The 15,164-nt window shown below is 37.5% G+C and overlaps 1 protein-coding gene and 1 non-coding gene across 2 annotated transcripts; one reads left to right on the forward strand and one right to left on the reverse strand.

Annotated features, from left to right (window-relative positions):
* Positions 1-5,182: 5,182 nt before the first annotated feature.
* On the reverse strand, positions 5,183-5,512 carry LOC140180608 (phospholipase D alpha 1-like). The gene has a single exon (XM_072221858.1). It carries the CDS (start codon positions 5,510-5,512, stop codon positions 5,183-5,185), a length of 330 nt encoding a protein of 109 aa, XP_072077959.1.
* A 9,161-nt stretch (positions 5,513-14,673) lies between these two features.
* On the forward strand, positions 14,674-14,781 carry LOC112768118 (small nucleolar RNA R71). Its single transcript, XR_003185556.1, has one exon. It is a non-coding gene; the product is annotated as a small nucleolar RNA R71 (small nucleolar RNA).
* Positions 14,782-15,164: the final 383 nt, after the last annotated feature.

Raw genomic sequence — 15,164 nt, forward strand, 5'->3', positions numbered from 1 at the left:
GTGACCAGACTACTTGAAGCAAATATCATTTACCCCATCTCAGATGGCGAATGGGTCAGTCCAGTACAAGTGGTGCCCAAGAAGTCTGGAATCACAACAGTAAGAAATGAGCATGGAGAGCTTCTAACAACTAGAGTGTAGAATTCATGGAGAGTTTGCATTGACTATAGGCGTCTCAACCAAGCCACTCGCAAGGATCATTACCCCTTGCCCTTCATTGATCAGATGCTTGATCGCCTATCAGGTAAATCCCATTATTGCTTTTTAGATGGTTATACGGGCTATTTTCATATTTATATAGCTCCTGAAGATCAGGAAAAGAATACTTTTACATGTCCTTTTGGAACTTATGCTTATAAGAGAATGCCCTTTGGCTTATGCAATGCACCAGCTACTTTCCAAAGGTGCATGATGAGTCTTTTTTCTGACCTTATTGAGGACTGTATGGAGGTTTTTATGGATGATTTTAGCGTTTATGGTGATTCATTTAGCCTTTGCTTAGATAGTTTATCTAGAGTATTAGATAGATGTGTTAGTACGAACCTTGTATTGAATTTTGAAAAATGTCACTTTATGGTAAAATAAAGGATTGTACTAGGACATGTTGTGTCTAATACTGGCATTTCTGTAGATCCAGCAAAGGTGGATGTTATTTCTAGTTTACCTTACCCCTCCTCTGTGAGGGAAGTCCGTTCATTCCTTGGCCATGCAGGTTTTTACCGGAGATTCATTAAGGACTTCAGTAAGGTAGCACTACCCTTATCCAAACTACTGCAGAAAGATATTGAATTCGAGTTCAGTGAGGATTGCAAACAAGCGTTTTATAAGCTGAAGACCGCCTTAACTCAAGCTCCAATTGTGAGAGGACCAGACTGGAGCTAGCCATTAGAAATTATGTGCGATGCCTCCACCCATGCAGTAGGAGCGACGCTGGCTCAGCGTGAAAGTAAGGATCCTTTTGTAATTGCTTATGTGTCTAAGACTTTAGACGCCGCTCAGTCTAATTACACTACTACTGAGAAAGAGCGTCTTGCTATTATTTTTGCTCTGGATAAATTCTGAGCCTATTTACTTGGTGCTAAAGTAGTAGTGTACTCAGACCACACAGCTCTAAAGTATTTATTAGCTAAAAAGGAGTCCAAACCAAGGCTTATACGTTGGATACTGCTACTATAAGAATTTGATTTAGAAATTAAGGATAGGACTGGTAACCAGAATCTAGTGGCAGACCACTTGAGTCACCTTGAGCATATTAAGGATACCTTCACTCCTATAAATGATAATTTCCCATTCGACAACTTACAAGCAGTATCTGAAGTAGTCCCTTGGTATGCGCCTATAGCTAATTATCTAGTCAGCCGCAATTTCCCTCCAAACTTTACTAAGCATCAAAGAGACAAGTTGAAAAGTGAGTCCAAATATTTTATATGGGATGACCCATATTTATGGAGGTGTGGCACTGACCAGGTAATTAGACGATGTGTGCCTCAATCAAAATTTCAGTCCATTTTAAAGGCCTGCCACTCATCTGAGAGTGGAGGACATTTTGGCCCTCAAAGAACAGCTAGAAAAATTTTAGACTATGGATTCTGGTGGCCTACTCTTTTTAAAGACGCTGCTGAATTTTGTAAATCTTGTTCCCCATGCCAAAAGTTTGGTAATATATCCATAATGGATGAGATGCCTCAACAGATTATGCTTTTCTGTGAAATTTTTGATGTTTGGAGCATTGACTTCATGGGTTTTCCAAATTCTAATGGTCATTTTTATATATTGTTAGCTGTAGATTACGCTTCTAAATGGGTGGAAGCAATTCCTACCCGCAGTGATGACACTAACACTGTTGTTTCCTTTGTTAGAAATCATATTATTTGTCGCTTTGGATCACCACGAGCAATCGTGAGCGATCAAGGCACCCATTTTTGTAAAAGGAGACTAACAGGATTACTGAAGAAGCATGGGATAATTCATAAAGTGGCAACAACCTACCATCCTCAGACTAATGAGCAAGTCGAGGTGTCAAACAGAGAAATAAAGCGTATATTGCAGAAGATAGTCAAACCTCATAGAAGAGATTGGAGCACCAGGCTACAAGATGCACTCTGGGCATACAGAACGGCTTACAAGACACCCATTGGGATGAGTCCCTTCCGCCTAGTTTATGGAAAAGTTTGTCACCTCCCAATTGAGATAAAGCACAAAGCCTTTTGGGCAGTGAAGGAGTGCAATATGGGATTTGAGAAAGCCGGAGCTGAAAGGAAGTTGCAACTGCAAGAATTAGAAAGCCTTCGCCTAGAAGCTTATAAGAACTCAAGACTGTACAAGGAAAAGATGAAGGCTGTGCATGATAAGCACATCAAGAGGAGAGAGTTCCAACTTGGAGACTTAGTCCTCCTTTACAACTCTAGACTGAGGCTCATGCCAGGCAAGTTGAGATCAAGATGGGAAGGTCCATATCAAACATAAAATAAATTATTTATAAGCTACTTTTAATATAAGCATTTATTGTTTAAGCTATTTATTCAAAAATAACTTAATTAAGTTGTTTACCCAAACTGGGCCTTAGTTTGGTAAGTTTTTATTTTTCAAAAGATAATTTTTAAAAGATAATTTTTAAAAGTTGTAGCATTTATATTTGATAAATCAAATTAAAAATAATTTTTTATAAACACAAACAACAATAAATATATTTAATAAAATAATTTTTAAAATTTAAAAGTGTTATAACAGACATAAATATAAGAACTAAACAAAGTATCTTTTGTAGATACACCATCACCTATTGACTTTAATCATAACTATTGAAGAGCTTTCAATGAATGACTCTCCAATTGATTTATAGCTTGGAGTCATTGCTTCACTTCGGCTATATGCTCCATGAAAAAAGCTTCGGACGACGAGCAACATGCTCAATGAGTGATACCCTGGAAAAAAATTTCAACATCAGAACATTTTAACACCTACCAAGGACGCAAACAATTTTCTATTTCCAAGATTCACAAGGCTTGAATTACTTTTAAATTTTTGAACCAATTTCAATAATCTTTTACAAGAATTTATTCAATATGTTTGAAAAAGTTTTCAAGTAACATCTATGTTTTTGTTTGCAATTTTCTGAAATCTTGATAATTTTTATTCCCAATAAAATTAATTAATGACTTTACAAATAATTCGATTAGTATGAAAAAGGAGCATGATAAAAAAAATCAACCTTTGCTATCATCTGCTTCTATATTTTTGCATTTTATATCCTCCATGGCTAACTTTTGCTTTTTTATTATCAATTATCAGAAAGCTAATAATTTTGGCCGAGCTCTTATCGGAAAGAAATAGAAGTAAGTAATCCATTTAGAGTTTTGTTTAGAAAACAAATAGGAAATCAAAGTAGAGGTGCTGGTATACAAAGTCAGCTATTTAAAATAACGACATATATAATAGCCATATAATAATTGAATTTTTATTTCATGCATCATATCATTAATACTTAATGAAACCGTGCGAAACATTTCATGCATTATATCATTATTACTTGATGCTTTTTTTTTTTATCATTTATGCAATTAAATGTAGGTAAAGACGAGTCCAAGCCTTGAAATCGGATTCTCTAAAAAGTTAGAACAAATTGCTCAACAACACTATATATTTTCAATCTTTGATTATTTGTTTCATTATTAACACTTAATTCTTTTTTCCTACAGTATTTATAAAGTTAATTGTAACTTGTTTGTTGGACTTCTCCTTGTCATATGATCCTCATTGCATGCATAATTGAATTTTTGATGAGTTTGTGTTTAAGTTTGATGCAAGGATCCTTTTATAAAAATTTATTTTTATCCATCGTAAAACAGTAAAAATTTTTTACGTCAAATTTTCGTTAAAACTTCTTCTCCTTCAAAATCATTCATTAAACTTGATGTTATATCATATAATATAATATATATTATGCAATGATATTTCTATTTGCTATGTTAAATTTATTACTTTTCAAAATACTAGTTGTCTTAATAATAGAAATTACATATTGTCGTTCATCAAAACACATAAGCATACATACTTCCTTGGCCTTCTGCATAAGATCTGGCCACATCCAGCAAAAAAATTAAAGTAAAATAAGAAATCAAAACTTAACATTGCAAATAATAATAACAATAATAATATATTTAAAAATAAAAAATAAAAACCTAGGATTGCAAAAACCCTAAAGAAAAAAGCAAGAAACTCAGGCTGCACGATGAGATCAATGAAGGAATCGACAACGTTGTGAACGCCGGTGGGAATAAACTGGTTAAAGGAATTGATCTGGTGGCTGATGAGGTCATACTCCTGAAGAAGAGCTCTGCAGCGTTCTTACAGAAGTTCTTCAATGGCTCTCGCCTAACACTTGAGTATCCCGTGCCGTTTGAGGAAAAATCGTCGTCTTCATCGGAGTCAACATTTTTGCATCACGATTAAAATGAATAATGGTAATGGAGGGGTTATATAAAGGTGAGGGAATAACATATGAGAGAATGATCCTAGAAAATTTTAAATTTTGAAAATTCTAAAATGAGAGACAAAATTTAAAAACATGAGATGAAAATGGGGTGAATGAGGAACTTGTATATGATTTTAAACTGAAAAGTGGGGGTAAAGAAGGCACGGATTCGATGGTCTCAAAACATTTAGACCATTAAATGGTCCCATAACAAAACATGTTTTTTAAGTTCTTTTAATAATTGCTAAATAGTTTTTTTTTAATTTTAATTACAAATTAATCTCATATATTTTATTTAATTATAAAAACTATTTTTTATTTTATAAATTATTATTTTATCATTCATCTATTATATTTATTAACAATTAAAAACAAAAACAACAACGAATTAGATCTTCCATTGATCGTAATAATTTTTTGGCAATCCCAATCGATTAAAAGTTTATCTTTGATCCGTTACATCCGTTGAGGGTTGTGAAATCGTGTTTCTTAAAAAATCAATCGATTGAATTAACAAAACAATCGATTGAATTTCAGGTTCCCATAACTCAATCGATTGGATTTTAGGTTATTACAAAATAATCGATTAAAAATTGTAAGGCAGTATGGTTTGCCCAAAAAATCAATCGATTGCCGAGGCAAAAGAATGACAAATATTTCCGGGCTTCTTCTTTAATTTTCTTATTATCCGCTGCATTTTCCTTTTCCTTAAGTGCTTGAACAAGGCATCTGCATTTCCCTATATAATATGTCCTGAACGGTTCTCCTTCTGCCATTTGGGTGACCCTCCAGCCACATCGGAATCACAACGTACACAACAAATTTGTCCTCCTTTTTAATCTTGCTAACAATTTTAAGTGAAACCTCAATTGGGATCAGATTCAATGCCTCATAAATAGTGTCCTTTTGTTCTATGCCATTCACAGCACGACTCCAATCAAATTCACTTCTTATGAAATATTGACTCTCAATATAGATGAAATTCTTTGCTCGCCGAGTAGCTTGAATATAAGCATCTTGAATCTCCCGATCTATCATCTTATTCTTCCCACTCACAAGCCCAGCTTCAAACGCTATTTTAATCAATTATTTTGTGATAACAAGAAGTCCAATCGATTGAGTTTTGGGAAACCTGAAATTCAATCGATTGTTTTGTTAATCCAATCTATTGATTTTCTAAAAAACACGATTTCACAACTCTCGACGAATGTAACAGATCAAAGATAAATTTTTAATCGATTGGGATTGCCAAAAAAATTATTATGATCAATAGAAGATTTAATTTGTTATTATTTTTGTTTTTTATTGTTAATAAACATAATAGATGAATGATAAAATAATAATTTATAAAATAAAAAATAATTTTTATAATTAAATAAAATATATGAGATTAATTTGTAATTAAAATTAAAAAAGAATTATTTAGCGGTTATTAAAAAAACTTAAAAAACATATTTTGTTATGGAACCATTTAATGGTCTAAACGTTCTGGGATCATCGAATCCGGTGCCGGCAAAGGATATAAGCAATTAATCTTATTGGCTAAGGTGAGAAACCAGCAGGTAAAACCATAAAACATTAAAAAAGTCTTGTATGGTGTGCATCAACTATCTAAACATGATACATGTGAATACTATGATGTTGAGAAATGCTGGTCACCAATCCCTATGCATGTATACAATCATGGCATGTCATGTAGAATGATAGACATGAGATGAACAGTGCTACCATGCTTAAAAGGGTTGACAGCTTGGAATTCCGTACATGATGCCGTCTTTTATAATTATGATATAGGATGGTGGCATATGATTATCTAGGCTTGTGAAAATTAAGAGGTAACAACATTGATTAATCGAAGCCGAATTTGCTACCAAATCTGTTAGCCTTTCTTAGATCAATGGTGCGCATCAAAATTAACCACTAGTATAAAATATATATTAAAATTAAATTAATTAAATAATATATATATTTATGTTCTAAGCGTTACTTGAAACTTAGTTGCTTTTGGACTTAAACGTGAGGTCCAGACACTTTCTGAGGCAGCGACTGACTTGTGTTGGAGCCAAGGTGCCGTCGTCCGAGTTCCTCATGAGAATGTGGGGATGGTACTTACAAGAGACTCTGACGCTTAAATTAGCAAGAATTTAAGTAGATTTTAGTAGATTGGGTTCCGAATATACATGAGAGTGTCAATGTATTTATAGTAGAAAAGATAACCACTTTTAGAGTAGTTCCACCTTTGATGGTGGATGATCGCTTTCTTTATCTTGGGAATTTGCTGAGATCTCCCTTCTAGATAAAGTGAAGAGATAGAAGGAGATGTTTCAGAAGGTAGTTATTTATTCAGATAAATAGGGTTGAACCTCCCTTATCATAGAGGTCGGGTAAGTAGATGAGGCCACCTTTTTTGGGTGGGCTTTTATTCTTATTGGGCCTGACTCTATGTTTTTGGGTCAAGGTATGTACAGTGCCCCTGCTTGAGTCTGGACCTTTATGAGTTCGGGCTCGAGCATTCGTGGCTTCAGTTCCCTTCGTCAAGTGCACCACCTTCAAGAGGTCAGGTACTCGACGTGTTTTGAAAGCTTTTGAAACGATGTGCCGCTTAATGACATGGCGTGTGTTACGTTGCAGTTTCCTTGGGATCCGTGTGCGTCATTAATGTGGGGTGCGGAATATCACTTTTGCCTCTAGTGTCTTATAAATACTTTACTTTTTTCCTTTTCTTCCTTTTTCCGTTTTCATTATACGTTTGCCTCTTTCTCTTATTCTTCCTTCATTCTTCGTTCATGTAACTATCTTCATTTCATGATTTATTTATCTTGAGGTTTTCAAAGGTCTTGCTTCGTTTTTTGGGGGAGGATCGTTCGTGTATTTCTGTTGGAAGTGCTCTTTGCTTTTGTGCTCCTTCAAGGTTAGTCCTTTACTCCAACTGTTCCTCATTTCTGTTCTTGGTAGTATCCGTGTTTGAATGAATGGTGGTTTTTGAAATGTTGCTTGCAATTTGCGACTTTGAGTTTGGGGTTTTGTATTCTGGGAATCTGAACGTGGGGTTTTGTATTGCCCCAAATGATGCCATTTTTGTACAAGAGATGGCCTCATTTCTATATCTTGAAAATATAGCATAAGTGTCTGTGCTCAGGATGTTGAGTTGACCTGTTTTGAATATCTGAATGCTTGTGTTGCTTATGTTTTACGTTAGAGATGTTAGTAGAGATATTTGAAATTGACCAGACCTTCTGATTGCTTGCCTTGTTTTGTCCTATTTTTAGTAATGGATTTTTGTTTTGTTGTATTATAGGTGTAGCTTTTATGTCTCGTTCAGTAGTTCACAGCATGTCGTCTAAGGTCTCGTCTGACTTGAAATGGGTAGATTTAACTGTTCTTACCCCTGTCCCTGTGATTGATAACGAATATGTTGAATCCTTTAGTAGATATCATAAGTTATGTTTATGTCGAGAGGATGAGAGAAACTATGAGATTGTTGTTATCGACCCTGAAGAGAACGTATGTGGTATGCGAAATTGTTACTCAGGTTGTAAAATTTGTTGTTCGTTCTCTCCCTGGCAATGGCACCAACAAACTGGTGCACAATACCATGGTCCAAAAATAACTTCACAACTTCGCACAACTAACCAGCAAGTGCACTGGGTCGTCCAAGTAATAAAACCTTACGTGAGTAAGGGTCGATCCCACGGAGATTGTTGGTATGAAGCAAGCTATGGTCATCTTGTATATCTCAGTCAGGCGGATATCAAATGGTTATGGAGTTTTCGAATAATAATAATAAATAAATAGAAAATAAAGATAGAAATACTTATGTATATCATTGGTGAGAATTTCAGATAAGCGTATAGAGATGCTTTCGTTCCTCTGAATCTTTGCTTTCCTGCTGTCTTCATCCAATTAGTCTTACCCCTTTCCATGGCAAGCTTTCTATAAGGACATCACCGTTGTCAATGGCTACATCCCATCCTCTCTTGTGAAAAAGGTCCAAATGCTCTGTCATGGCATGGCTAATCATTTGGAGGTTCTCAATCATATTGGAATAGGATTCACCCTCCTTTTGTGTTTGTCACTACACCCAGCACTCGCGAGTTTGAAATTCGTCACAGCCATCCCTTCCCAGATCCTACTCGGAATACCACAGACAAGGTTTAGACTTTTCGGATCTCAGGAATGGCCATCCATGGATTCTAACTTATACCACGAAGATACTAATAACTCGGACTCGGTCCCCTGTATTAGATATCTAAGAGATATTCATTCTAGCTTGTTTGCATGTAGAACGGAAGTGTTTGTCAAGCACGCGTTCATGAGTGAGAATGATGATGAGCGTCACATAATCATCACATTCATCATGTTCTTGGGAACGAATGGATATCTTAGAAGCGGAATAAGTTGAATTGAATAGAAAAACAGTAGTACTTTACATTAAATCATGAGGAACAGTAGAGCTCCACACCTTAATCTATAGAGTGCAGAAACTCTACCGTTTGAAAATACATAAGTGATAATGGTCCAAGCATGGCCGAATGGCCAGCTCCCATGAAAGTCTAAGATAGCATAAAAACTGATCAAAGATCTAATACAATAGTAAAAAGTCCTATTTATACTAAACTAGTCACTAGGGTTTACAGAAGTATGTAAATGATGTAGAAATCTACTTCCAGGGCCCACTTGGTGTGTGCTTGGGCTGAGCTTGAAGTTTACACGTGGAGAGGTCATTCTTGGAGTTGAACGCGAGTTTGTAACGTGTTTCTGGCGTTCAACTCTGGTTCGTGACGTGTTTCTGACGTTTAACTCTAGACTGTAGCGTAGAACTGGCGTTCAACGCCCTTTTGTGGCATCTAAACTTGGGCAAAGTATGGACTATTATATATTGCTGGAAAGCCCTGGATGTCTACTTTCCAACGCAATTTGAAGCGCGCCATTTTGAGTTCGGTAGCTCCAGAAAATCCATTTTGAGGGCAGGGAGGTCAGAATCCAACAGCATCAGCAGTCCTTCTTCAACCTTTGAATCTGATTTTTGCTCAAGTCCCTCAATTTTAGCCAGAAAATACCTGAAATCACAGAAAAACACAAAAACTCATAGTAAAGTCCAGAAATGTGAATTTAACATAAAAACTAATAAAAACATCCCTAAAAGTAACTAGATCCTACTAAAAACATACTAAAAATACCAAAAAGCGTATAAATTATCCGCTCATCACAACACCAAACTTAAATTGTTGCTTGTCCCCAAGCAACTGAAAATCAAATAGGATAAAAAGAAGCGAATATACTATAAATTCCAAACTATCAATGAAACATAGCTCCAATCAGATGAGCGGGACTTGTAGCTTTTTGCCTCTTGAATAGTTTTGGCATCTCACTTTATCCATTGAGGTTCAGAATTATTGAAATCTATAGGAACTCAGAGTTCAGATAGTGTTATTGATTCTCCTAGTTCATTATGTTGATTCTTGAACACAGCTACTTTAAGAGTCTTGGCCGTGGCCCTAAGCACTTTGTTTTCCAGTATTACCACCGGATACATAAATGCCACAGACACATAATTGGGTGAACCTTTTCAGATTGTGACTCAGCTTTGCTAAAGTCCCCAATTAGAGGTGTCCAGGGTTCTTAAGCACACTCTTCTTTTGCTTTGGACCTTGACTTTAACCGCTCAGTCTCAAGTTTTCACTTGACACCTTCACGCCACAAACACATGGTTAGGGACAGCTTGGTTTAGCCGCTTAGGCCAGGATTTTATTCCTTTAGGCCCTCCTATCCACTGATGCTCAAATCCTTGGGATCCTTTTTATTTACCCTTGCCTTTTGGTTTTAAGAGTTATTGGCCTTTTGCTCTTGCCTTTTAGTTTTAAGAGCTTTTGGCTTTTTCTGCTTGCTTTTTCTTTTTCTTTCTATTTTTTTTGCCATTTTTTTTCTGCAAGCTTTGTATTCACTGCTTTTTCTTGCTTCAAGAATCATTTTTATGATTTTTCAGATTATCAAATAACATGTCTCTTTGTCATCATTCTTTCAAGAGCCAACATATTTAACATTCTTAAGCAACAACTTCAAAAGACATATGCATTGTTCAAGCATTCATTCAGAAAACAAAAAGTATTGTCACCACATCAATATAATTAAACTAAGTTCAAGGATAAATTCGAAACTCATGTACTTCTTGTTGTTTTGAATTAAAAACATTTTTCATTTAAGAGAGGTGATGGATTCATATTCACTACTTTAAGGCATAGACACTTAGACACTAATGATCATGTAATAAAGACACAAACATAGATAAACATTTAACATAAGAAAATGAAAACAGAAAATTTAAGAACAAAGAATGAGTCCACCTTAGTGATGGTGGCGTTTCCTTCTTGAGGAACCAATGATGTCCTTGAGCTCTTCTATGTCTCTTCCTTGTCTTTGTTGCTCCTCCCTCATAGCTCTTTGATCTTCTCTAATTTCATGGAGTATGATGGAGTGCTCTTGATGTTCCACCCTTAGTTGTCCCATGTTGGAACTTAGTTCTCCTAGGGAAGTGTTGATTTGCTCCCAAAAATTCTGTGGAGGAAAGTGCATCCCTTGAGGTATCTCAGGGATTTCTTGATGATGAACTTCCTCACGTGTTTCTTGAGCTACATGAGTGGGCTCTCTTGTTTGCTCCATCCTTTTCTTAGTGATGCGCTTCTCTTCCTCAATGGGAATGTCTCCTTCTATGAATGCTCCAGCTGAGTAATATAGATGGCAAATAAGATAATTGAAAGCTAGCCTTGCCAAGGGGGAGGGCTTTTCGGCTATTTTGTAGAGTTCAAGGGAGATGACTTCATGAACTTCTACTTCCTCTCCAATCATGATGCTATGAATCATGATGGCTCGATCCACAGTAACTTCAGATCGGTTGCTAGTGGGAATGATGGAGCGTTGGATGAACTCCAACCATCCTCTAGCCACAGGCTTGAGGTCCAGTCTTCTAAGTTGAACTGGTTTGCCTTTTGAGTCAATCTTCCATTGAGCTCCTTCCACACATATGTCCATGAGGACTTGGTCCAACCTTTGATCAAAGTTGACCCTTCTAGTGTAGGGGTGTGCATCTCCTTGCATCATAGGCAAGTCAAACGCCAACCTCACATTTTTTGGACTAAAATCTAAGTATTTCCCCCGAACCATGGTGAGATAATTCTTTGGGTTCGGGTTCTTACTTTGATCATGGTTCCTAGTGATCCATGCATTAGCATAGAACTCTTGAACCATTAGAATTCCGACTTGTTGGATGGGTTTTGTTAGAACTTCCCAACCTCTTCTTTGGATTTCATGTCAGATTTCCGGATACTCATTTCTCTTGAGTTTGAAAGGGACCTCGGGGATCACCTTCTTCTTGGCCACAACATCATAGAAGTGGTCTTGATGGGCTTTGGAGATGAATCTTTCCATCTCCCATGACTCGGAGGTGGAAGCTTTTGTTTTCTCTTTCCCTTTTCTAGAGGATTCTCTGGTCTTAGGTGCCATGGTAATGGAAAAACAAAAAGCTTTATGCTTTTACCACACCAAACTTAGAATATTACTCGCCCTCGAGCAAGAAAAGAAAGAATAGATGAAGAAGAAGAAGAAATAGAGGAAAGGGAGAGAGAGATGTGTTTCGGACAAGAAGAGGAGGAGGGGGTTGTGTTGTGTGAAATTAAAGAAGAATGGAGGGGTTTATATAGTGAAGGGAGAGGGGTTAGGTTCGGCCTTTTAGGGAGGGTTTGGGTGGGAAAGTGATTTTGAATTTTGAAGGTAGGTGGGGTTTATGAGGTAGGTTTATGGGGAAGAGTGGATGGATGTGAGTGGTGAATGGGTGATAGGGAAGAGAGCTTGAGGTGATTGGTGAAGGATTTTGGGGAAGGGTGTTTATTGGAAAGAGAGGATGAATGAGAAGAGGGAAGAGAATGAGTGGTGGTAGGTGGGGATCCTGTGGGCTCCACAGATGCTGAGTTGATCCTGTGGGGTCCACAGATCCTGAGGTGTCAAGGATTTGCATCCCTGCACCAATTAGGCATGTAAAATGCCTTTGCATGCAATTCTGGCGTTTAAACACCGAATTGATGCTTGTTCTGGGCGTTCAGCACCCAGATGCAGCATGTTTCTGGCGTTGAACGCTAGTTCTATGCTTGTTTCTGGCGTTCAGCGCCAGCTTTCCTCAGTGTGCATTTCTGGCATCTAAACGCTAGGATGCTGCTTGTTTTGGGCGTTCAACACCAGATCCATGCTCTGTTCTGGCGTTGAACGCCAGCCAGATGCTCCTTACTGGCGTTTAATTGCCAATAAGCCCTTCCTCCAGGGTGTGATTTTTCTTCTGCTGTTTTTGATTCTGTTTTTGATTTTTCTATTTATTTTGTGACTCCACATGATCATGAACCTAATAAAACATGAAAGAACAATAAAAATAAAAATAGAATTAGATAAATAAAAATTGGGTTGCCTCCCAACAAGTACTTTTTTAATGTCAATAGCTTGACAGTGGGCTCTCATGGAGCCTCACAGATGTTCAGAGCATTGTTGAGACTCCCCAACACCAAACTTAGAGTTTGGATATGGGAGTTCAACACCAAACTTAGAGTTTGGTTGTGGCCTCCCAACACTAAACTTAGAGTTTGACTGTGGGGGCTCTGGTTGACTCTGCAGTGAGAGAAGCTTACTGTGCCTCTCTTCCATGTTTACAGAAGAGTAACCTTGAGTTTTAAACATAAGGGAGTTCTCATTTAATTGAAGGACTAGTTCACCTCTGTCAACATCAATCACAGCTCTTGAGGTGGCTAGGAAGGGTCTTCCAAGGATGATGGATTCATCCTCATCCTTTCCAGTGTCTAGAATTATGAAATCAGCAGGGATGTAAAGGCCTGCAACCTTTACTAACATGTCCTCTACTTATCCATAAGCCTGGTTTCTGGAAATGTCTGCCATCTCTAATGAGATTTTAGCAGCTTGTACCTCAAAGATTCCCAGTTTCTCCATTACAGAGAGTGGCATGAGGTTTATTCCTGACCCAAGGTCACATAGAGCCTTCTCAAAGGTTATAGTGCCTATGGTACAAGGTATTAGGAACTTTCCAGGATCCTGTTCTTCTGAGGCAATCTCAGTTGATCCAATGCATTTAGTTCATTGGTGAACAGGGGAGGTTCATCTCCCCAAGTCTCATTACCAAATAAATTGGCATTCAGCTTCATGATTACACCAAGGAACTTGGCAACTTGCTCTTCAGTAACATCCTCATTCTCTTCAGAAGAGGAATACTCATCAGAGCTCATGAATGGCATAAGGAGGTTCAATGGAATCTCTATGGTCTCTAGATGAGTCTCAGATTCCTTTGGTTCCTCAGAGGGAAACTCCTTATTGATCACTGGACGTCCCAGGAGGTCTTCCTCCTTGGGATTCACGTGCTCCCCTTCCTCCTTGGATTCGGCCATGATGGTTATATCAATGGCCTTGCAATCTCTCTTTGGATTCTCTTCTGTATTGCTTGGGAGAGTACTAGGAGGGGTTTCAGTGATTCTTTTACTCAGCTGGCCCACTTGTGCTTCCAAATTTCTAATGGAGGACCTTATTTCATTCATGAAACTCAGAGTGGCCTTAGGTAGATCAGAGACTAAGTTTGCTAAATTAGAGGTATTTTGTTCAGAGTTCTCTGTCTGTTGCTGAGTGGATGATGGAAAAGGCTTGCTATTGCTAAACCTGTTTCTTCCACCATTGTTAAAGCCTTGTTGAGGCTTTTGTTGATCCTTCCATGAAAGATTTGGATGATTTTTCCATGAGGGGTTATAGGTGTTTCCATAGGGTTCACCCATGTAATTCACCTTTGCTATTGCAGGGTTCTCAGGATCATAAGCTTCTTCTTCAGAAGATGCCTCTTGAGTACTGTTGGATGCAGCTTTCATTCCATTCAGACTCTGGGAAATCATATTGACTTGCTGAGTCAATATTTTATTCTGGGCCAATATGGCATTCAGAGTATCAATTTCAAGAACTCCCTTCTTCTGAGGCGTCCCATTACTCACAGGATTCCTCTCAGAAGTGTACATAAACTGGTTGTTAGCAACCATGTCAATGAGTTCTTGAGCTTCTGCAGGCATTTTCTTTAGGTGAATGGATCCACCTGCAGAAGTATCCAATGATATTTTAGCTAATTCAGATAGACCATCATAGAATATATCCAGGATGGTCCATTCTGAAAGCATGTCAGAAGGACACTTTTTGGTTAGTTCCTTGTATCTCTCCCAAGCTTCATAGAGGGATTCACCTTCTTTCTGTCTGAAGGTTTGAACATCCACTCTAAGCTTACTCAGCTTTTGAGGAGGGAAGAACTTGGCTAAGAAAGCCTTGACCAGCTTATCCCAAGAGTTCAGGCTATCCTTAGGTTGAGAGTCCAGCCATATTCTAGCTCTGTCTCTTACAGCAAAAGGGAAAAGCATGAGCCTGTAGACTTCAGGATCTACTCCATTAGTCTTAACAGTATCACAGATCTGCAAGAATTCAGTTAAGAACTGAAAGGGATCTTCAGATGGAAGTCCATGAAACTTGCAGTTTTGTTGCATCAGAGAAACTAGTTGAGGCTTAAGCTTAAAATTGTTTGCTCCAATGGTAGGGATGGAGATGCTTCTTCCATGTAAATTGGAATTAGGTGCAGTAAAGTCACCAAGCATCCTCCTTGCATTATTATTAT

This window comes from Arachis hypogaea, chromosome 17 (assembly GCF_003086295.3).
Source record: "Arachis hypogaea cultivar Tifrunner chromosome 17, arahy.Tifrunner.gnm2.J5K5, whole genome shotgun sequence".
Classification (NCBI taxonomy): Eukaryota; Viridiplantae; Streptophyta; class Magnoliopsida; order Fabales; family Fabaceae; genus Arachis; species Arachis hypogaea.